Source organism: Eschrichtius robustus, chromosome 10 (genome assembly GCF_028021215.1).
Source record: "Eschrichtius robustus isolate mEscRob2 chromosome 10, mEscRob2.pri, whole genome shotgun sequence".
NCBI lineage: Eukaryota > Metazoa > Chordata > Mammalia > Artiodactyla > Eschrichtiidae > Eschrichtius > Eschrichtius robustus.
Genome location: NC_090833.1, coordinates 45,377,414 through 45,402,908, shown reverse-complemented (window position 1 = coordinate 45,402,908; position 25,495 = coordinate 45,377,414). Strand labels below are relative to the sequence as shown.

The following is a 25,495-nucleotide window of genomic DNA, read 5'->3' as shown; positions in this document are numbered from 1 at the left end:
GCTCAGAATAAGATATCAGTGTCAGCACATTTAGTATCAACCTCTGAATTTTCATAATACTGTTTTCAGATCAACATAAACAACCCATTTTAAATAACATCATTTCCGCTTGTGCACTTATTCAAATTCCTTTTCATCCAATAAAAATTTAAAGCGAGATCTCTTTTTCATGCCAGAAACCTCATTTGCAGTAATGAGCAACAGGTAAGCAAGAAATGCCTCACAATTAATGTCAAATTGGCCTTAAATTAGGGCTGTAGCTATGACTTCAAGAAGTCTTTTCTGTCAACTCCTTTGCTAAGTGGCACTTAAGAGTATCCACAGGTAAAAACCACACAATTCTTTTGTAAAATGTAAATTCCAAGTCGTCTTCAATCAAGACCGATGAGCTGAGGTTATGCCTTCTGACAGCTTTCACGGTATATGAAGTACATAATTTCAACCCTTGGGGGCTTAGATGTGATCTCTTGTTTAAGGGCTCCATGAGTTCATGCGAACTGGCCAATTGGATATCTTATTTTGCCGCCACTGGTTCATTAAATAAATAATACGCATGGATCTGTGGGGGCAAAACTAGCTCTTGTTGTTGAATGGCTTGAGGATGACAACCACAAAACCAATTGTCACTCCTCTCTAAGGAGGTACTTGGCCACTCTTCCTTTTCTGAGGCTTTTCATAAGGTTGGCCAAGCTCTCTGTTACAGTGCCTTGCCAAGCCATATGGAAGCCTGAGGCAAAAGGAAAATTGATAATTTTAATTCTGTTTTTATGTAAACTTTTGGGGAGTTTGCATTAATGTTGATTTTTAACATGTAAAATCAGTGTTAAAATGTTTATCCTGAGTACCACATCTTTTGGCAACCCTTAAATGTGTGACCAAGGTGATTGCCTCACCAGTCTCACCCTACTCCCAGCCCTGCACTACCCTCCCATTGATAGTTGAGGAAACTGTTTGACAGAAGTCAGGTGGCCTCTTCCAGGCCTCTCAGCGAGATGGGCATTGCGTGACCATCCTGGACCTTTTCTAGGCTTCCTCCTTCCGAGAGATGATAGTACAGGATATCTTTTCCTAAAATTTCTCTTGGTAAATCTATTTGTAGATCACTGCTTTGTTTGTAGCACTTTGCACTTTTGCTGTATTGTAATTCAAGGACAAGGAGTGATGAGGGAAACTAATTAAATAGGTGAATGAATGGGTGAAGGATACTTTCATATCTCTGGAAAAAATGTTTATTTACCCCAGTAGGATTTTTGGTAAGATAACTAAGGTGGGTGGTATCCAAAGAATTAAAAAAATAATAGACTCAGCTGTAGGTTTATTTATACGGGTGATGTATGGTCCAAGGCAGTTCATTTTGTACCAGAAGGACCTAAACGTACTTGCATGAAGACCTCCTAGATCGCTACAGCCTGAGGCCAAGCAGAGAGCATTCATTCAGCTTTTACTTATTGTCTGTTTTTTACTGAGCAGTTTTTATACCATATTTCCTTTATTCAAAGATGTGGTTGACTCTAAGATACATCACTGGTTAGAAAAACAACCTTCCAGATACATTCTGGCCAAATACAAAAATTTCCAAATGGATAAAAATGCATCTTAGAAACTAGGAAGATAGTGGCGCATATTGAACCCACACTACTCAGTACCCAGAGTTCCTCACTCCCACAGCACTTGTGACATACGCCTGTGTTATTGTCCCCATGAAGTTTTGTCATAGGTGACACTCTCCTCTGCCACTCCCTTCCCACTGCTCTCTGTGGGCAGGAACTCTATTCTACTTTGCATGGAACAGCACAGATGTCTTTAGTACACATTGATTGAATGAATGAATGAATGATACCTTCATATCTCTGCAGAGAGTCCAAATTTTCCCCAGCAGAAACATCTGTAAGCAGTCCAAGGAGAGGTAGCCAAAGAATTTTAAAAAGTGAACTCAGTTAACGACGTTCACTGTAGAAAATGTAGCTATCATCTCTGTTAATGGTCGCTTCTTATAAATTTATCTCCCTCCCATTCTCTTTCTCCCTCTAGGGATTCTTTAGAAGGAGCCAGCAGAACAATGCCTCTTACTCCTGCCCGAGGCAGAGAAACTGTTTAATTGACAGAACCAACAGAAACCGTTGCCAACACTGCCGACTGCAGAAGTGTCTTGCCCTAGGAATGTCGAGAGATGGTAAGGCATCGCCTTCTTATTTCTTACTTAAAGCCTTTCAAAATAGAGAGCTAGTGGGAAGCAGCCGCATAGCACACAGAGATCAGCTCGGTGCTTTGTGACCACCTAGAGGGGTGGGATAGGGAGGGTGGGAGGGAGGCGCAAGAGGGGGGGGATCTGGGGATATATGTATACGTATAGCTGATTCACTTTGTTATACAGCAGAAACTAACACAACATTATAAAGCAATTATACTCCAATAAAGATGTAAAAGAAAATAAAAAGCTTTCAAATGTATGCTTTTTTTTTCATTCAAAATTATTTAATTACAAGGCTGGATAACTGAAAAAGAATTTTCCATTAAAAACAATTTCAGAGCTAGAAAGTATAAATAATATACTGGCTAACAGGTATATGTCACTCTAGGGCAGTGACATGATTAAACAGAAATGGCTTGAATCTTATGGATGCATCAAATGGATGCTTTGCTGGAGTCTGTTTAAGCTGCTGGAAGAATTCTAGACAAAGGGATAAGAAGAAAAGAAAACCACATGCTGGCAGTGTATTAAGAGGAAAAGTAAGAGCAAATAAATATATAGTATTTCCTATAACATAGGAAGAAAGGAAAGACTTTTCTGTAGCTCATGGAGCAACCTGTGCTAACTAGGTTAGGTGAAAGCCACATAGTCCTAGATCTAAAGGTGACCACTTGTCCAAGTTTGCCTGTGAATGAGGGACTTCCTGGGATGTGAGATTTTCTGAGCTAAAACTGGAAAGTCCCAGGCAGACCTGGACCACTTGGTCACTGGGTAAGTCTGACTGGTGCACAAGTTGCTTGGTATGTGGAGATGCTAAGGAAGAGACCTTGCTTCTGTAGGAAGCCCAGAAGCTCCATTAATGGATGTGGACTGTTCAGAGGCATGATGAAGATCAAAAAGGCTGTAGCAGAGCTCCGTGTCTTAGAAGGGTTCTATAGATGGTGTCCTTTTCAGAATAGACTCAAGTGTGCACTCCACCTTCACGCCCAATCCAAATGGATGGCTTGGCACCCCGACTGAACTTCTTAGATCAATGAAAGAGGACAAGTAAACTCACACAAAGAATTTCATCTAGCTTTGTGTCCATTTTTAAGTTTTCATCTAAACAAATTCTTTCCCCACTGATGTTGGCCGTAGCACTCCTGTACTAGGTTATGAGCAGCCCTGTGTCCTGGGGCCATTTCTGTCTTGTTCCCGCTGTATCCTCAGGGTCTGGTTAAAAGCAGGCACCTAAGTGTTTGTTGAATGAATCATGGAATTCTCTTTTACCTAGAGCCTGAGACACAGACAAAGCCCCTGATACTTATTCTCTTTATGTGAATCACTGTGGATTCTGTGTCTCTGGTCACACTCCCTGTAATGAAGTTCAAGGCAGTGTGGACCAAAAAAGAAAAAAAAAAAACAACGAAATACTTGTAGATTTTAAAGAAATATAGATAATTGGCATGCACTATCTCTTGGTATAAAGGGATTTTATGAGTTATTGAATTAAATGCGGGCCTTTTAGTCATTTGGATAAATTTAGCTCTGCATAGATGGTATCTAAACATATACACTGTTTACTTCTTAGCTTGCATTCTCCAGATAGTTGCATCTTGAATCTTTGTTTACCATTTCTCTAATTTCCAACCCACATAAACTTGTCTTGCACAAAAGTATACCAATGAGATATATTTAACCCCCAAAATAAAAAGAATCTGACGTTGAGCCTTCCAGTTTATAGGTAGCTTCTAAAGCTACAAGATGTAGGTTTCCAAAACTTTTCTACGTATTAGCTGATTTTGTTTGTTTGTTTTTCTAGATTTGCTAATCACATACATTTACTCTTAGGGTAAATTTATAGCCCTGTGTACTTGCACATAACTAAAGTGAAGAAAGTGGAGGGTGGAGGTTAAATGGTTTTCAGAATTTCTTTAGTGAAATTCTGTGGGAATTTGAGTTGATAATTTTGCACTTCATTTCTGTAATATGGAGGCAGCATAATAATTGACACTATCTGAAAAGTTCCATTAATAATTCTACAGCGAGACTAAGCCATTGAGTATTTGCCTTTGTTGCTTCTTCCTACAATAAAAGGAAGTATCTATTTGGAAAGAGAGATCATGTGGGTCTGTGCTGGTGAACAGAATCATGAGCAAGGGATGGGCATATGGTCCAAGGCAGATTCAGTGATGTCAGCCTACAAAATCTAAGAGGTTGTCTGAATCTCATGACATAAAAGAAGTATATTGTCGGGGCAGGGGTTGGGGCGTGGGGATCATTTATGGATAGAGCTGCAGTCTATTCTCAAGGGGGAAGAAATTTACTACAGCATAAACTTCTGTGCAAGAAAAAGCAAGATAATATCTAAGGATGCTGAGGATTAAGGATAATGATCCATCTTAATTTTAGGTCCAGAGACAGTCTTGAGGCTTCCAGGGACATCTTTCAAAATGCCTCCTAAGCATGGCTTGTGTCAAATTAATGGTGAGGAGAAATGCTCAGGAGTGATAATAGCGGCTGGGAATGAGGAGAAGAGGCTTCAGCAGAAGAAAAAAAACGATTCTCTCTAAGGGAAAACAAATTCTTCTTTACTGTTTATATAGAGGAAGTTTGTTATAAGCCTTGAATATATAGGGTACTTTAAACTAAATAAGTCACACTAATACCTGGGAAGCTAAAACAGGTTTTATCTCCTATTGATAAGTAATGACTAGTATGTGGTATCAAAGGATTATGAAGCCCTGAGGTTATGCGTAATTAGCTATGTCTAGTAAGGGCTCAAGAATGAGAGGTAGTATGTGTCCTGCCACTAATTTATTATACCTACTTTCTACTGATGAAGCAGATATTTTCAGAGTACTTTAGCTGTAGTACCAGTAGCCAAGGTAAGATGCCCTCACACCTAACTTCTATATACACACCACCCAGCTTCCCTCAGACATAAAGTAGCATCTTCATTTTAATATTTGCATTTGTTTTCTGTCAGTCATGGCTGGCTCCAAGAATATTTACTTCACCATACCTGGTCACTAAAACAATATGACTGCTAGTAGATGGCTTGATATAACTGTTGACTCCACTGGACTTTCATTCTCTCCTGAATTTCAGCTTCTATAGTGGCGTATTAGTCATGGGAGATATATGAGTAGACAACAAACTCAGCAGTAACAAATTTGTTCGAATTTAGCATTGGCAAAGAATCAAAAGTCAAATCCACTTGGAATACATACACATGTGTTTATGTGCATAAAAAGGTGAAGGTATTGCATGTATACATGTGTGTGAAGTGATGGCATGCATATGTGCACTGAATCTTCTCCACCATTGTATTTATTTCTTTTTTTAACTGGACCCTTCACAAATGTTAGTTGCCGGAATCTTCAGTGTCAGTTGTATTAGCACTACCAAAAAAAAAAAAAAAAACAGAAACATTTTGGCATCAATAGGAAGATATTGCACCCCAAAGAAAAAACATTATACTCACCTTGCAATAATGAAGTATGTGTCCTCCTAAGTGACATGCCTCTATGAAAAAATGGAAGCTGCCCTACACGGGCAGGTGTCACAGGTTTAGCTTCTTGTTATCCAGAATGGCATTGTCCAATATGGTATCCACGTGTTGCTATTTAAATTTAAGTTTAGATTTATTACAATTAAATAAAATTTAAAATTTAGTTCTTCAGTCACACTAGCTATATTTCAAGTGCTCAAAGCCACATGTGCCTTGTGGCTACCATATTGGAAAGTGCAGGGAACATTCCATAATCACAGGAAGCTCTGTTGGAAAAGAAGTGAAGGGGAAGAGAGAGAATATTTTAAAATTATGAATAGGGTTGGGTAGACTGAATCAGATTTTTTTCAACAAATCTTAAAGCACTATAAAAAGGCATAGCCTTGAAATTTTAAAGTTAAATTAAGACTAGTTTCCTTGATAAGTAGTGAGATATAAACATAAAGAATTTCACAGCCAAAGATAGTAAGATAAAATAATTTCCAAAAGGACTATGGAAAGTCATAGATGATAGTTCTACAACGGGGTTCCTCTTGATACCAAAAACATGTGTCTAGTAGTCATGTGGTAGGAAGCAGAAATCTTTGAAGAAGCATCATCTTTGTTTTATAGTTACTCCAAAAACTTCCATTCCATTTAGAATCCCACAATTCAAATAGATATGAAAAGATTTCCAATACTTTTGCGTAAAATGGTTCTTTGCTAGTGTGGGATCAAAATGAGGGTTAAGAGCATATCATGAGCAAGTACTATCATCACTGAATATTTATAAAGCACTTGCAATGTATACAAATTGTGCTGGTTTCTTTGAGAGCCAGCAGTTTAACAAGAGGCTGTCTCCATACTCAAGTGAATCTCATTAACAGAATAATTCAAGTTTGAGAGGGTCAAACACTTAAAATATGTGCCATTCTGATTAATGGGTAGTGGTAAGAAGAATGCAAATACTTGAAAATATAACAGTAATATAGCCTTTGTTAAAATAGGCCCATGAGGTCATTTGTAGAGACGTGGATGGACCTAGAGACTGTCATACAGAGTGAAGTAGGTCAGAAAGAGAAAAACAAATATCATATATTAATGCATATATATGGAATCTAGAAAAATGGTACAGCTGAACTGGTTTGCAAGGTAGAAATAGAGACACAGATGTAGAGAACAAACGTATGGACACCAAGGGGGGAAAGCGGGGTTGGGGGGGGGGGATGAATTGGGAGATTGGGATTGACATATATACACTAATATGTATAAAATAGATAAGTAATAAGAACCTGCTGTATAATAAATAAATTAAATTAAATTAAAAACATAGGCCCATGAATACAATAAATGTATTTACAAATAGTGACAAGAAATTATTTTTATATCAGGAAAGTTCAGTAAGTTTATTTTGCCAAGTACTATAATTTTTTTCCAAGTATGTCACCACTTTTATTACTGGAAGGGGCATAAAACTGAAACACTGGCTCATCAGTGTTTCTGAAAGGAATGGAAAATTTATTCTAAAATAGTATTATAGTCATTGTCAGCAAAGTCCTTGATTTAGGATGAAGCCTGATAATTCCAAAATGTTGTGGAGCTTTAAGATTTTTCTTTGAAAATATTTAAATTGCTCAGTGACTTGATAAGTCAATTTTTTTGGAAGAGGCATAACTATTCACCATTGAGTGGGTTTTCGGGTGTTTACCAGGGCAAAGAGCTTGGCAGCATGCTTATTTGACACTGTTAGCTTTGATTGTGAGGTCTTATGGTTAACAGCAGAATTCTGAACCTAAAATTGTTCAGTATAGGGTCCTGACTGGGCTCATTTCCATATCTGCTGTCAGCTACAGGTCAGTTCTACAGCCCTCCTGATTGTAGTTGGCCTTGCCTGAGATGGTTCTGCTCTGTTTCACATATCTTATCCTTCCGCAAACTAGTGTAGGCATGTCCTTTTCATGGTGAGGCACTCAATCACACAAGCACTTTTTTAGCCTCTGTTTGTGTCACATATGTCAATATCCCGTTGGTCCAGAGCAGATCACATGACCCTGAGTCAAGGGGATGGAGCATGCCTGCACCAAATGAAAGGGCACTGCAAATTTACGTGGGGTAGAGCAGGCAAATAGGCAAGAAGCATCAGGGTTATTAACGCAGTCAACCTACTACAATGTGTATTTCACCTAAAGTGTATAGACATCTAAAGCAAGGTTTAGGTTTGGAAAAAGGTTTAAAAAGAGACACTACATTTTTGTCTCCATGTCAGAAGAGTTCCTTGTTCCTTAATTTTTTCTCCCTATAAATTTTAAATGAATAAATGCAAAACTATTCTACTAAAGTAAGTCAGAAAGTAGGTCTACTCCAGCCAAAACAAAAATCTTAACCTACAGCAGTAGACATAAATTTTGGATTCACCTCTCTATCTCTGTCACAAAGAGCTGTTCCAAATCTACAGGAATGCAAAGGACAGGGGGTGAGCAAATGGAGAAGCATGTGACATTTCTTGGGGGGAAAGAAGTTTTTTCTGAATCAAAACTTACCATGATTTATTTTTTTCGTATACTAAAAGGGTTTTTTTCCCCCTAGAGAATGATATAGAGTAAATTATTTGGAATGATAAAGATAGAAAGCTTTCTCTAAAAGCAACTACAGAATTCTGTCCATGGACAAACTGAAAATACCACTGCAGTTAGGAAGCAAATATATTTGTCTCTGAGAAACAGAATTTAATGTCCTGTCTCTACAAAGTTAAACACAATGATTCAAAACCCTATAAATTCCATACATATGTGTTAGCATATGGTATTTGTTTTTCTCTTTCTGACTTACTTCACTCTGTATGACAGACTCTAGGTCCATCCACCTCACTACAAATAACTCAATTTCATTTCTTTTTATAGCTGAGTAATATTCCATTCTATATATGTGCCACATCTTCTTTATCCATAGCCACATAGCACAGGGAGATCAGCTCGGTGCTTTGTGACCACCTAGAGGGGTGGGATAGGGAGGGTGGGAGGGAGGGAGACGCAAGAGGGAAGAGATATGGGTATATATGTATATGTATAGCTGATTCACTTTGTTATAAAGCAGAAACTAACACACCATTGTAAAGCAATTATACTCCAATAAAGATGTGAAAAAAAAAAGAAATAAAGGAACAAAATCATAAAAAAGAAAAAAAAAACCTATAAAAATGACAGCTGAGGTGGAATGGGGAGTTTGGTCTGGATTAACCCGATTACTTGTCTTTATTCAGAAAAATTAGTGGATAATTGCCACTTGGTTTTCCTACTTAGGCAGTGTCAGAAAGCCAGAACAGAGGTTTTTAAAGATTCAGGAGACAGGAAGAGTTTGGGCTGCTCTAAATCCATCCCTCACATCCACAATCCAGCAGGCAGAAAGGAGGAAAATGGCGAGCCTCAGGACGCACACCTGCACGCAGCGCTTCCATTTACTCCCTGTTAGCCAGAACTTCATCAGAGAGACACACCTGGCAGTGAGGGAGGTTGGGAAATGTGGTCTCCATTCTGAACAGCCTATGCTCAGATGAACTTTGGTAGCTCTATAACCACTGGAAAGAGAAAATGAATATTGGAGGAATATTGGGAGGTAAAACGGCAGCTGTTTCACAACAAGAATCTCTTCTGTGGGCCCTTGGTGCTGGAGAGTTCTTAAGCACTTCACCATTTAGTCATTCTCAGAAGTTATTCTCATCAACTCTACTGACTGAATCCAGAAATTGGACCTATTTCTACTCTCCATGTTCTTCTTCCCACATTCTCTGAGCTCCCACCACCAGCCGGTGACGGGAACAGTGTCACAAAAGAAAAGAAAGCAGAATCTCAAAAGGGAACCTCTAAGTTTACCATAGTCCCTACCATTAACATGAGCCGAACGACATCATGCCTGATGATTCAGATAAGGTGGCCCCTCGACTCCGGACGTTCACAGCCTTAAACGGGAGTTGACAGCATGTGAGGCAAAATGTCTCGATCCACAACGGTTCAGGAGGTTAAGCTCTATAAGAAACAGTGAATTCAGATCAAAGCATCTTTGTATTACTCTGTGACCACTGACAGAGCCTCTTTCTCCTTCTTCCTCAGGATGGTTAAGGATTTTTCCAGAAGAGAGGGGCAGTATAAAACTTGGGGACGGTAGAATAAGAAAGGAAGGGTTACTGTTGTCTCACTTGCTGGGTACTGTATTCACAAAATTGCTATTTTCCAAAGATTGTTTTCATTTGATCCCAAAATCCAATCGAAGGCAAATGATGTGCTTTACTTGAAATTGTGTTTCTCACCCTGCTCCACTTCCTTGGTCTTACCCAACATGCTATTTAGAAAATAGTGAAATAATAGGGTCCTATCTGGCAATCTGGAAATCCTAATGCTTAGGAGGGAAGCTAATAATGAGTGTTGGTCTACATTTGAATAGGTACTATGTGGTAGTTTTGGGTTTTTGTGAATTTTTTTTTCCCCGCAAGGAAGAAAGAACGAGGAAAAACGCCTGCTAACTTCGTGTCAATGAGAAATACATCTATAAGTGTGTACATTTCTTCCTAGCTTAGATTTAGTTCTCACTAGGCACATAAACCAGTGCAGACACCCGTGAATATAACCTTTTATCAAGTGTGGAGTGCAAACGAATGGACTCTTGGGCTATGGTACTGGGACGTTGTGCGTTTTATGTTGAGGGGGACAGCCATCCACGGGCCCTTGGACTTGAGGTGGTTAACGGGAATGAGAACCTCAAGCGCTGTTTACTGCTTTTGTCTCCCACCCAGCTGTGAAGTTCGGGAGGATGTCCAAGAAGCAGAGGGACAGCCTGTATGCGGAGGTGCAGAAGCACCAGCAGCGGCTGCAAGAGCAGCGGCAGCAGCAGAGCGGGGAGGCGGAGGCCCTCGCCAGGGTGTACAGCAGCGGCGCCAGCAACGGCCTCAGCAGCCTCAACAGCGAGGCCAGTGGCACGTACGCCAACGGACACGTCATGGACCTGCCCAAGTCCGAGGGTTATTACAGCGTGGATTCCGGCCAGCCGTCCCCTGATCAGTCAGGACTTGACATGACTGGCATCAAACAGATAAAGCAAGAACCCATCTATGACCTCACATCCGTACCCAACTTGTTTACCTATAGTTCTTTCAACAACGGGCAGTTAGCACCAGGGATAACGATGACTGAAATCGGTAAGTGTAAATCTCCTTCCAGCTCATTTCTGGAAATTCTACTTTGAAATTGCCTTGGTCCTGTTTCGTAAGATCATTTTCTTAGGTCTAAGTTGAATTGCTTGCATTGATGTCTTCTAGTGAGAAAACGAATTGATTTTAAAATATCGTCTAATAACTGTCACTGTTCCCATGGCCCATAAAATTTATTTCAAGCAAAGGAAGAAAGTAGAAATCATAAATAGAAAGATGCTATCTGTAAAGAACAGATGCTATCTGTTGAATTTGGGTTCATCACTGAAGGGAAAATGTTATTGGTATAAACAAGAAAATTTCAGCAAGTGTTCAAAGTGATGCTATTAAAAGTGAAATAGCTAAGGGATATAGAAGCAGTATGTAGTAACTGAATGAACAGGGTTCCAACTCTCCATCTAAGATAACTGGGGACAAACCTCAGTTTCCTTCTTTGTAAAGGCAGAGGGGTAGACCAGAAGACCTCTAAGGCTCTTGTAAATCTGAATTCAAGAATTCTACGTGGGAATAGAGTCTGAATTACTGGCAATAAAAAGAGTGTGGTCTGGAATGTTACAGAAGGGCAACAAATAAGCCCCTCTGAGCAGGGCAAGTCCCAGGCACAGTTGCATCGGTTGCAGGCCCTCCTGCTTCTGCAACGTCCTTCTTAAGGAGTGGTCTTCAAGAGTGCACTCTCTCTTCTGACCTGTCGCAGCTTTGTTTTACCCTGTTAAGCCTAGGAGTCTGGTAACCGTCTAATCGGTTGATTGTATTAACTAATTGCTGTAAAAATATGGATGTAGGTTTAACACATTACCCTCCTGGGTAACAGAGCTGCATGTTAACAGCGGCCTGGAGGAGCTAGCAGGCAGTGGCTACAGCAGGCGTCATGCAGTACTTAGTGCACAGGGGAAGCAGTGTGGAGCTCGGGAGTCTTTGAGGCTTCCTCACACCTTGCCCTGAGAGGTGGCAGAAAAGAGTGGTGAAGAACCAGGCTACCTGAATTCAAATCCTGGATCTGTCGCCTATTATTTGAGCTGAAGCAAGTTTCTCAATCCTGGTTTGCTCATCCTATTTTTTTTTTTTTTTCCTCAATAAATGTTAGCTCACAGATCACACAGTTGTTGTAAGAATTAAATGAGTCAATACTTGTAAAACAGAGCCATGTTTGGCACTCCGCAAGCGCTCAGTAACTCTGAGCTGTTCTCACTTGTCCACCACGTGTTCAATCACCTTCTCTGTCTAAACTGTGAGTAGGAGCCTAAAGCCTACGAGTGTTTTAAATAAAGTTGATGTGAACACATAACGAAGGACACGCCATATGTATCTTGGCTACTTCTACCATCTGGTTGAGGAAGAAGTGACGTGACACAGTTATAAAACCTGAAACGTTATTTTTCTCTCTTAGCAATTCAGCCTGTGGTAGGGAGTAAAGAAGTGGTTGACATAGCACCTGTGACGACATCCACAACTGAGAGACATAGAAAACTACACATCAGCTCTAATAACAAAAATATTCATTATGTTGCTCTCCTTAACCTGTGACTATGTCGCAGGCACTTCACACACATTTAATTTTCACAAGCATCTTACATGATAAGTAAAACTATTACTTCCATTTTACAGATGTGGAAACAGAGGCTCAGAGATGTGTCATGTCCGGCCCAGGGTCCTTTGGTTACTAAATGATAGAGCCAACTTCCATCCCAGGCTGTCTGATTCTGGAGTCCTTGTGCTTATCCATTATCCTGCTACTTGCTATGGGCTTAGTATTCACAAACTGCGTTGTCAATCAATAGGGGACAATCTGTTTAAGTGGAGTCACTAGGTCTTTCCAAAAGGACATGTTAAAAGGAAAAGGAAATAGGCACCATTTTTTGCTTTTATCCTACTTAGTATCTAAGTTCCTAAGTTTGCTATTGATTGGGAACACATGTTTAAAACATACTGAAACAAAAACAATTGTTGGGCGATCTGATCCATACCCAAAAAGGAAAGACTTCTAAGAATGCAGAAATCACAATTTCTTTGTGATTTAGAATCAGTAGGAGGTATTACAGAAAGAGAACTACAGCCAGAAACATGAAGTTCAAGTAACCCTACCCAGGTCATTCTCCTCCTGGCCTTGAGTCTATTCCTCTATGAACTAGAGAAACTCCAAATGCATCCAGATTTTCTACACAAGACATTGACCCCAAAATGAACTAGCATTTATTTTTGTTACTTATTTCAAGATACTATTAGTCTTTAGAGATCTCTAGATCTGCCTTAAATTTTGGAGGTTTCTTCCATCAGACTTTTAGGGATGCAATTAGGCTGTCCTCCTAGTGCTCTCAAATTCAGCAGGCTCCTAAGCCTAAGTATTGCCTTGCTTCCCATTTCGTTAAAACGGCAATGCCATCTAGTGGACACAAACTCCTTCGAGTGTCGAATGGAGGTACCTATAAGAGCCACAACAATGTGATGCACTATGCTTTCCTGCACCATCCAAAAAACTGCCACTCATTTCACTAAAGCACTAAGTCCATAACAGTCTAATTGGGCAGGAGGGCATCAGTGGTGTAGTACAGCAGTTAAGAACTTTGGTTCTGGAGTCGGACTGCCTGAGTTCAAAACCTCATTGTTCCTTTTCCCTCAGGCAGTTTACCTAACCTGGGTCTCAGTTGTAAACCTGAGATAATAGTAATCCCTACCTGTGTGTGTGGATTAAATGAGTTAATATTTGAAAATTCTTAGAACAGCTTCTGTCATGCATAAGCCTCATCATTATTATTAGTATCAATATAATTGATATTATAGTGGTATTAATCTCATTATTACTTAATAACATTCTTGGCCATTACCTAATTACCTGTTATTGAGCCCCTAATGGTGCCTAGCAATATTCAACTCTTATAACAACCCTATTATGCCTGTTATATAATTATTCGTATATCCATTTTACAGATGAAAACATTGAGGCTCAGAAGTTGCAAAACTTGTTAAAAGCAAAGTAAGCATGTGGACCCAGGTCAAAGTAACATCAAAACTATATTAGTTAAAATAGTTAAAAACTATTTTAACTATATTTCTTCCCATCAAACAAAGGGAGCCCCTCACAAGTTAATGGCATTCCCACAACAAGACTTGCTTGGTGTTTGCTGCCTACCTGACGTCCTACTGGGAGCTACAAAGGAGCTTACAGAGGGTGCACGCTGACATTTTGACTTGAGTTGATTAACAAGGATCTATACTAATCTGGCTGGTGACAAGTTGTCATAGAAAGAAGCCTGTGCTGACAAAATAGAAAATGTGGGGAATTCCCTGGCGGTCAGTGGTTAGCACTTGGTGCTTTCTCTGCCAGAGCCCAGGTTCCATCCCTGGTCAGGGAACTAAGATTCCGCAAGCCACACTGCGCGACCAAAAAATAAAATAAAACCATTAAAAAAAAAAAAGGAAAAAAAGAAAATGTGATCTTAGCCACATTCTGACTGGGTGAATTGAAGGCTATATCACACGAGAGAATTTTTTAACATCACTCTTGGCTGCTAGAAGTACTGATCTGCTTCCTCTCGTTTCTGAGAGAACAATGAAATTGTACAACCAGATCATGATTCTGATTGGGCCATTGTAAAAGCAGATTTTTTTAAAAAAACAGTTTTTGGATTAGCCCATACAGAATACAGTCTTACAGTTTTGAAATTTTAATAAAAATGCATGTTTAAGAACCGTAAAACAACACTAGCAACAGCATGCAGATCCCAAAAAGTCAATTAGTTGAGTGTTATGAGTCAGGAATATTCCCCCTGAAGAACCAAACTTGTCTTTCTAAAAGTGCACCAAAGGAACTACAGACTTCTAGGTTCAGGAACCCTAATAATAATACTGTATGGATAGACAGAAACAGAAAATCCCTTCATGCACATTAGCCAATTTAAGCCTCCTACCAGTGCCTTCAGGTGGGAAGTGAAGAAATCATCCCATTGTGCAGATGAAGAAATTAAGGGTCAGAAAGAGTGAGTGATTTTCCCAGGCACAGAGTTAGTTAAGTGGTAAAGCTTAAGTTCTTATGTAGCTCATTCTACTACTCTACACTTCCAGGCATTCTTTCAAAAACACTCTTTTTTTTTTTTAACATCTTTATTGGAGTATAATTGCTTTACAATGGTCTGTTAGTTTCTGCTTTATAACAAAGTGAATCAGCTATACATATACATATACCCCCATATCCCCTCCCTCTTGCGTCTCCCTCCCACCCTCCCTATCCCACCCCTCTAGGTGGTCACAAAGCACCGAGCTGATCTCCCTGTGCTATGCGGCTGCTTCCCACTAGCTAGCTAGTTTACGTTTGGGAGTGTGTGCCAGGCACTCAAGGCAAGGAGAACACGGTTCCTGTCCTCACCGTCTAGGAAGCAGGCATGAAAATAAATAACTGCAGTTCAACGCCATGTATTCTAAATCCTGAGCATGACGATACCACAAACTCTCCTGCAGGTGAGGAAGATGGGGGGGGGTATTGCTTACTCTGTGCCACAGCTCTTATCAGGAATGTTTTATTCCCATAGTCTTGGGACTCGAAAAGAAAATGTGGGTAAGCAAAGAGAAAAACATGAAACATTTCCAGAATAATATGCTTGGGTTTCTCAAAATCCCATAGGACAAAACACCATAAAATAAGAGAAGGGCAAAAGTAAGCTGCAAATTAATATTTAGGCATCAAGTTTAACTGGGTTTAGCAGGAGTTTTACTTCAAGCTGGCATGGTGGAGGTGTTATATCTTTGCAAATAAAATTTTGCCGTGGTTGGTGGCAGGGAAAGGAAGCTGGCTATAGGAAGACTGGCAAACAAGCAGAGAAAGAAAATGGAAGGTCGTGTTTTTGCTCCCCTCAGATATAGCCCTCAGAGATGGGTTGGAGGATTCTGCAGGACTAATACTCTTAATGAAAGCTCATTTAAGCTCCAAGATGATTGACAGTGTATCCATGAGGTACCAGACAACAAGACAATTCAAACAGCCAAACAACATGCTTTTAAAAACAGGGAAAAAATCCATCAAATTAGTTTCAGTGCTAAGGGGATAGATTGCCTTTTACAAACATTATCTGAGTTTGCTGTTCAGTAATTTTCTCTCCAGATGAAGACAATGAAATGTGAATTCATTGATCCCTCCCGTGTAATCTTAAATGTAGATTTACTTTCATATTCCTTTTGTGGTCTGTTTATGGAGCCTGGAATTTTAAACATCAAAAATAGAAATAAACCTCTTTTTTTTTAGCAAATTCATCTATTACAGAAGCTGAGTATTAATAGAGGAGGTTACAAAAAGGGATTAGCCTAAAGGTGATCTAATCCCTGTAATGTACTATTCTTTTCATCAAGGCTACGTGGACACATAGAAGGTATTTTTAGTGCTGTTTTACAGGGGGAAATTCTGTAAAAGTTTTTGGTGTTTCAGTTGTTATTTATTAAGAACCCCAAGCAGGTGCTATGGTCATAAGGCAGCAGCTTCAATGACATACACTTTTACAGGTAAATATTTTACAACTGCTTAAACCTATTAAGCATATTCAACTACTCACTCATCAATGGTACAGAGAATAGAATTTAACTGCAGCTATGTATTTCCTATGTCCTCTGGTGACACCTTTATCAAATACAGGTAGGCATTCAATTTAGGGGCAAGTGCCTAGTAAGTCATTAAAATGAACAAAAGTAGACTAAACTAATGAGAAAAATCATTCAAGCAGTAAGGGACGTGAAAATCCAGTGTCTTAGTTCTTTCTTTCTTGCCTTGAGGGAAGACATCTTGTGAACTTCCATTGTCATCTGACACCCCTGTCACCTTCACCCAAACACAGGTCCTATGCAGACAGTTTAGGGAAAGGACATTGAAATTGGGACTCCTGATGGCTAGTTCACATACTAGCCATGTGAACTTGTTCAAAATTAGTTCAGCTTTCTGGAGCTCAGTCTCTTCATCTGAAAAATAAGGCAGATGGGCTCAATGACTTTGAAGGATTATGGTTCTCCCAACTTCTGGTGGGAGCTTTGGCCATGTGCACAAATATTCCCTTTGTTACAGCCACTTCCCAAGGAGAAGGGCAGGGTAGTGGAGAGGAGGGGAGGGGACTTACAGGCAACTAGGCAATCCTGACCGATGCTGAAACAATTGTCTCAAGGAGTAGGACCACACTTGGGAATTTCCATGGGGTGGAATGACCCTGTCAACTATAAAGTTAATAACCACAGTCACATCAGAAGTGTGCACCAGCCTCTTCTCTTCATCCACGCTCCTAAAAAAGAAAAAAATGAACATCAAGGACAACCAGGAGCTGATCAATGAGAGGCTGGTGGCCAATCTCAAACCATCCCTAGTTCATGTACAAAGTAAAGAGTGAGCCACTGTATGGATACTTCAGGGCAAATCGACCCGTCCTCTCTGGCCCACTTCAACCTGACCACCTCCCCAAACCCCTCTTGAAAGAAAAAGGGGGACAAAACAATAAAGATATGGTCTTGACTGAGCCCCAGGCCTACCCAGATCACCTTGGTCACTTGAGAGGGATTTACCTGACTCCTCTGAAATTTTCATACTACCTTGTTCTCTGCTTCCCATAGACTACATCCCAAGAGGCTGCTTATTTCCAGAACCCTGTCTTCTATCTCAAAAAAAAAAAAAAAAGGAATTGCCCAAGTGTGGGGACTGGGCTAATCAATTCAATTTGTCACACTTCTGGGATCTTTACCATGGTCACAACTATAGTATTAACTAGTCCATGGCCATGAAATATTCTGGAGCATCCTGGGACAGAGGACACTGTAGTTCTTCCCTAGAGTCATTCAAATCCATATCTTTCTAGATATCCTTTAACAACCTGAAAAAGATGTCTTAACTCACCTAGTAATATGTTGTAGTCACTCTACTGTCGTGCTCAGTGCAATGATTCTCCACAACTGGAATAAATGGCATAATGTATACAAAAGCACTTTGTGACCAGCAAGGCTCTAAACATATATAAGTATGATTTACATCATAAGCAATACACACATATATGCTCAGTTGAAGTACTTATAAACCTGCATATCTATTTATAGTACCTGTATGCAGATTAACCAATATATGCTTGTACTTCTGTCAGTACAGCTTTCCTTATGTGCTAGCATTCACTGGATTAGGTAAATCTTTTAAATCACCTTTTCTATTTTGAGTTGAAATTGTGCAAAACTGATCTTCCTCGGTACACTTCCCCTGGAGATACTAGTTTGGGATTAATTTTTGACTCAGAATTCAGAACTTCCTAAGAAGAGTCTAAAATCCACCAACCAAAAAAAAAAAAAAAATTGCTATTGGGAAGCTATTGGAAAACCAATTCCAATTTATGCACTCAGTTTCAAAAGCCATAGTAGATATGAAATATTCTGCAGTAAGGAAGAGGGAAGGAGATTTCATGAGGTTCTACCTATGACTTATTGAAGGAGGGAATGTTTATGCTTACAAGACAATCTCTGAAACAGCCCCACTGTTGACTAGTATTTCCTGCATTGCAAGCTTGACACTTACTCTTAGAAAGAGCTCTGAATCACTTTTCCACTGACTGGGGTGAATAGGTGCTGCTTTAGCCACATTTTCAAACACCTATTTTGGGAAGAGCTGGTTGGGGTTAAAATGCCACATAGGCTATGGGACACAGAAATGTCAATTGATGGCCAGGTTGATGGAGCTTGATACACTTTGGTTTTCATTACCATGTTATACAACCAACTTAACAGGCTCTCTCTGCCAACCAGTACAGGATTTATTTCTGTGATACTTACAAATGTGGGGAAACCTGTTGGAAATGTTTCTAGCTGGAAAGACTTTTTGTTTATTTTATTTTAGGATGTAAGCTATAGATAAGGATATATGATGATATACCCTTACTATTGAGAAGAAGAAATTTATTATTTAAATCTGAGCCCTATTTATGCAGACTATTGTGGAACTGCTATTTGGTTTTCAGACAGGTTTGTTCCAGGAACATTTGGTGCTAGACTATTTAGAAAACACTTATTTTAAAGCATTAGTCAATTAAATGTATTATTTAAGCAATCATTACTTTTAAAAATTTAGATTAAATGTTTGAAAATGTAAAAATTGCCTCCAAAGATTTCTCCTGAATTAGTTCTTCCTAAAGGTCAGAATTCTATTGGCTACATTTCCAAAAGGGGGTAAGGTTGGGGAGGGATTGCTTCTGTTTAAATTAACGGTCAATCCATATGGCAAAAAAATCCAAATAGTAAAGGTCAATCCTAATGATGGCCGTGAGCAATTTCCGTAATTAGGTTTTCATCATCTGTGACCCGCTAAGTGTCCTTTGGGTAATGTGTGGAGGTGTACTTTTTAAAAGAGAGTAGGGAAATATTTTCATGGGCTCTAGATTATCTTGTTTTTGTTTGTTCTAAGACACTTCAAGTACCTTTAAGACTGTGAGCTGTACTCCCACCTTCTGTAACTCTGCAAGACTTCTCCCTCCTGAGTCAAAAGGAAGAGAAATTCCTATTTAGCCCCTTAGACTCAAGTCGCCATGCTTTTACACAGCCCTTAGAAAATATCACTGCTACCAAATCTTTCTATGGATAGAAAATCAAACCCAAAGAAACTAAGACTTTAAAATGTTAAGGGACTTCGCAAAGGGCATGAAATAAAAGGCTCAATGGGTTCATATTGGCTTCCTCCATCCTACAAGCTGCTTTCCTTAAAACTCACCAATTCTAGGGCATTGAAGTATGTTGATCTTTTCTGATTGTTCTGTGAAGGAGGTCTTTTACTATGAAAGTTAGCTTCAAAAGGTAATGTTTTTATAATATATTCTTAATTTTCTTAGCTAGTTTGAAGAAAGGGAACTGTAATTTCCCCAAAACTAGACATGCACTATTGCAATGAAACAAAACACTTGTGATCCAAGACAGCTGTCCATTATTAAATTATTAAGAAGGCACCCTCGTAGATAGTTAATTTGTTTTGCTGTGTATGATGTTTTTTCCTTTGGATATACTCTGCTTAAATACAAATGCCCTATGGATTATTTCAGTTTTTCTTTCTGCTTTAGTTTCCGTTTTCTTACTTCCTATTAAAATGCTCTCACCTGAACTTCCTGAAATTTGATAAGATTTTAACCATTTTATTTATTAATCTGTTCATTCAGTCCTTTCCCAGATATTATTACTTGTAGTATTAATCTGATTTTCTTCACTGTTTTTCTCTGTGTTCATATTTTATTGAGTTGTGTTTTATCACATTTTCATCATTTTTATAGTTAATAACAATCTTATATTTTGTTAATGTATTTTTCTGAAGCACTTTAAGAACATTTTGGTTCAGATCTACATGAAGTAAAAATCAGTTATGCCATTCTCTGATGTAATAATTGGCAATAGAATTTGTTTGAAAAGGAGACCAGAAGCTTTCCTGATTCACTGGTAAAAGAGTAATGAGTGGTTGGACATTGAAACTGAGCCAACAAGTAAGTTATGGGTTCTTTATGGCCCTAAATTCTTCTTTAAAAAATTTGAAGAACTTAAATGCTGAAAATATTACCTCCCTATTGAGGCTATGGATCACTAATAGATGGCTGTTTTAAGCTTAAATATTGATGTTTTTATGCTGGTAGCACAATTCTATTTATGCCCCAAAAATAATCATCTCTAAATAGAGATTAGAAAAATCAGAAAGTTCTCGAAAGTAACATTGTCCTCTCTGACAGTCATCTGTTACACACTAACCAGCAGACTTGTTCTATTTAATGACCAAAAACTTATAAAACTGGTAGTCTTGTTGTCAAAAAGACAAAATGCACACTTGGTTAAATGTTTCACCTTTAAACCAATTGTTCTAATATATTAGAGTTACTGCCTCAGAGTGTGGATTCTGAGGAATCTTGATATTCTGAAAACCTAATGCAGGCACTTAAAACTTGCCTTGAGCAAGTCCATAGAGATATCCTGCCATTAATTCAAAGCGAATCCCCTAAGAATTCCCCTTTCACACTAGTAGTATAAACTAAACAGAGAATTGAGCAGTTCTCTAGATCCTTAAGGCAAGTGATAAATTAAAAATTCATTAATCATTTTGATTGAGGCTGAGATATAGTATTATAAGAAGAATACTTCCAAGTTTAAAAAAAAAAATCCCTTATGGAGGAAAATGAATAGGGGGTATAGTTCACCAAGAAGAAACCGTCCTTTCTCATGAGGAAAAAAAAAAAAAAAGGGAGGGGGAGGAGAAAGAATTAGGGACTTCAGATGCAGCCCCCTCTAGTGCTATATATAGCTTTGAGTCTCAGCTTTCTCGCCTTGATACAGTTGGGCCACGGGTGCTCTTGGTAATAACACTGAAAGCAGCAGTTTTTAAAGATATACTCAACTTTCCCCGCTCCCAGGATGTGGGATTCTAATGAAACCACCCGTGCAATCCGTGTCTGAGACACTGTAGCCTTTGGAGAGCGCCATTTGCTGAAATGTCTAGTGAGAGCTAAAATAAGCCCCTTTGGTGGAAAAAACCCGCTGAGTGGTTGAAATCAGAGCTGCAGAAGGTCACTTGCTATTTTAGTAGCTGCAAGCTGGTCCACATTTTATAACATTACAGTTATAAACAAGAAATTGTCACCTTACTTGTCAGTTTACTTACTTTTCACCAAAATAAGCAGATGTAGCCTTTTTTCTACATAGTACTAGGCAATTTAGATGACTTCTTTCCAGACTTTGCTTTTCTATATGAATTAATACTTAACAAAATTTATTTTTCATATATTTCTTTAATATTACTTCAAAATATTATTTTTACACAATTAATTTACACAAAATATTATTAATATTTACACATATCATGCACATCTCAACCACCTGTAAATACCTTAAGGAGGGACTTCCTTCCTACTTCTTTGATTTATTCCACAGATCACAGTGATGATTGATGAGGATCACAGTGGGGGGAGGGAGCCAAAGTTTCAGAGAGAGACAGGAGACCCAACTAATTTCTGGAATTATTTAGATACAGTCCATTTGGAAATGAAGGAAGGAGGTTAGTTCCAGCCCCAGGGTTCTACAATTTTTGCACACACTATTGAGAATTGCCATCAATTTTATTCCAGTTTTCCCTTCAAAAATTTAATTTCTCTCTTCTTATTGCCTGTCATAAGTGGATTTAAGATTACCGCTAAAGCTTCTAGGGAAGTGTAACAATTTTAACAATATTTTTCGATATTTTTCATCAAAAATGCTAAAGTTTTATTTGCCTATATCAATTATTTTTTAAACCTCTTTATTGAGATATAATCGACATACAAAAATCTGTCTGTATTTAATGTTTACAACTTAACGAGTTTGGAGATAAGTATACACTCATGAAACCATCACCACAACCTATGCCAAAAACATATCTCTATATCAATTATTTTAAAGATTTCTAGGATTATTCTTTCATTTGAATCACATGTTGTCATTTCTATCTCATGAAGTTACAAATTCTATTAATTAGTTATAAGTCTTGGGTTCCAATAAGCCTTCCTTCAAGAATAGTATAAGGGTCAAAGTCTAAAAATAAAACAGCAATTTTATGGGATAAAAAGAGATGCAAGAGAAAGTGAGAGCAGGATATTTTTCATGAAATTAACAAATAGAAAATAAGGATCATGGACTTACTATTAACCTATAATTACACACCCAGTTTTCCCTTGCCAGCATCAGTGTTTACATTTCCCCTCATCATGATTGAAAAGGAATGACTGGACTGAGTATATAAAATTGTTTTTCTCATTCCTTGATGTTGTTTTATTAACTATCAAACAGCCCACATACTCTTAGTGAAATGGACAAAGCTCTGTCTCACTGATACATACAGAATCTGAAATACTGAGGAGATATAGCTGCATTTTCAGGTCCACTTAAGAAATCTCTAGCCTCATCCCTGGTCTCAGGAAAAGGAGAGTGTAGAGTCCATGGGCGTCACCTCTGAAGGTGGTAGAGTTTCCCATTATTCAGTCATCGGGGCCATATTTCTGTTGCACCCATTATCCCAGCACAGTGCGTGCTGACTCCTTCTTCAACGTGTGCTTTCTGCAGCCCAAGCTGGTTAATGGATCCGACCAAAACTGGGCTCTGAGAAGCAACTGCAATCCAAATCAGGGAAACGGATGAAGGGTGTGCGATTGCCCAGAAAGATTCCATATCCCCTGCTCTTTTACCTCAGTCTTTTTGTCTGGACTTTCTCATGTGGTTGGTCCCTAGAGATGACAGCGTTTACTATTACCTTTTCTATTTTTCCAGGCAAGGACTCTTGAAAGTTCCTTTGGCTCCCAGCACGAACTTTGCATACTGTATTCATTGTCTCTCCCTTTTGTCCCTTCTTTTTAAATCCTTCTCCCCTTTTCACAACTGCAGACTCTCAGTCCAAGCAGACCATCTCCTCTGATGTTCATGCATCTTTCTAATCGACAGAATGAGCCTTCAGGCCTTGCTCCCGAGGGACCAAGTCTAGCTTTACTGTGTGGTGTACTGACCCCCAGGCCTGAGCCTTGAGAGGGTCAAGTCGGTTTTTGCACGTGGCTCACCTTTGCACTGCAGACCCGTGAAAGGAAGTGGAGAAGGATCTCTCCTGCTACTGCTGCTACTGTGTCTTAGCTTTCATTGATATATGTCTTATGTCAAAAAGAGATCTGCCTTTTACTTCTCACCACAAGGGTATGGGAAATAATTGCCCATGTTTAATGTTAAAGCCATCGTGAGCGCTTAGGCTTTAAGATCATCAAACAAAGGGTCAGTCTTAGCTTTCTAAAATCCTTTGTCAAATAAAGCGGAAAACGAGGGGACAAATGGATGGATGGATATTTTCAACATTATATTTACTAACTCAACATTGGCTGAGTACCTACTATATTTAATTCTCTCTCTCTCTCTCTCTCTCACACACACACACACACACACACACACACACACACACACACACACACACACACACACACACACACACACACACACACACCCTGCTGGTCCTATGCCTCCTCCTTCAGAATTCTCCTGAATCTAGCCCCTCCACTCTGTCTCTGTCATTCTCACCTGTTCTAGAAGCTCTTCATATCTTGTCTGTATTTTTCACAACAGCCTGATTAGTCTCACTTACTCCTTAATGCCATCTCGTCTTCTTTGCCATGGCCAGTGTCACCCTTTTAAAACAAAAAACTGACCATGTCACTCTCCTGCTTCACGGCTTCCACTAGCTCTTAATCGCCTACAAGGTAAAATCCAAACTCCATGGCCATGCCTACGCAGCTGTTGCATCTCCAGTCACAGTGTCTATCCCTAGTCCCTTCCTCCCCATCTCTTCAATGCACTCTGTATTGCAAACACTACAGACTTTTTGCTGGAAAAGACAGAGCTGATTTCAACACCATTTGTTAACTCTGTAAAAATGGGTCTAAAGTCACTCACTCTTTCTGAACCTCACTTTTTTCCTCAGTCAAAGGGAAACTGTTTGTAAAAGGTAAGGATTGTAAAGATGTAAAGTTTAATGTCAGCAGTTATCTAGCTCAGAGCTAGTTTTCTCTCTGTGCCCTTTCATCATCCCCTCTGCCTGAGGTCCGTCTTTCTCTTCATGTGACAAATTCCTGCTCAGACCCAGGTCAACAGGCATCTTCTCTGTGGATAGTTTTCTGCCTTCCTCAGACTGAGTTAGTTACTTTCTTCTTTGGGCTTCCACAATAGCTCAGGGCATTTGTTACGTCATGATATGACATGATATTATTATAAGATCCTTTTAAGAAAAGAAAATGTCTGTTTTTAAACTCTGTACCTTAACTTGGTATATAATAGCTTCTCAAAAAGTATTTGTGAACATGTGAATGAATATGTGAAGGCACTATGCTGGGTTCTGCAGTCCGTCTCTTGAAGAACTCACAATCCGGAAGGGTGTAGAAACATCCATTCAAATAAGCACAGTGGGAGTCTGACTGGAATAAAGGTTCAGTTGGGGGTGGAATTAAAGTGTAATGGCAGCTGGCCCTTCTATGTGAGGACACAGGGAAGCAGGGAAACCTTCTCCAGGAATGGCCATCTGAGCTGAGTCCTAAAGCATCCATGTGGATTTAACTTTCAATTTTGCTTAATCTGCCCACATGTTTATTATGCCCACTCCTCATACCCCATAGAACCCTAAACTTTGGTGGCAGAAGGCCAGGGAATTCTTAAACCTTGGCCAGCAATTCTCAGGAGATATTGTAAAGGAACAGATAAAAAGTTTTTCATAGTGCAATTTTGAGTGCAATTGTAATTTTGCTTATAAACCCTGAAGCCTGTAAATTACTGACAAATCGGTATATCTTTGAAAATGAAAACAGACTACACCAAGAAGATAAAGGTTTGAAAACTATAGAGCCATAAAAATCTTATGTTTTCATTATATACCTACTGAGGAATAAATACGTTTTTTTAAGAGTCTAAGTAATTAGACTGCCCAAATGAAATTGAAAAATGATGAACCATGACATACCAATCTATTTTAATATGATGTATAGAATATTTCCTGCCCTTTTTTACAACATAGGAGGATGTTCAATAAATTTTTGAATATAGGATTTTTTAAAGAAAGGATTTTTATAGCATGATAAGCAATGAAAGTCCAGAAATGCTCAGTGCTGAATCC

At 39.0% G+C, this 25,495-nt stretch overlaps 1 protein-coding gene across 1 annotated transcript in view; it reads left to right on the top strand.

The window, feature by feature from the left end:
* The window catches only part of RORB (RAR related orphan receptor B), a 178,674-nt gene that overhangs the window by 131,614 nt on the left and 21,565 nt on the right, over positions 1–25,495 (top strand). The window contains exons 3-4 of the mRNA XM_068553857.1: positions 2,032–2,173; positions 10,450–10,851. Of these exons, the coding sequence (XP_068409958.1) occupies positions 2,032–2,173; positions 10,450–10,851 (544 nt within the window). The remainder of the gene's footprint in view (positions 1–2,031; positions 2,174–10,449; positions 10,852–25,495) is intronic.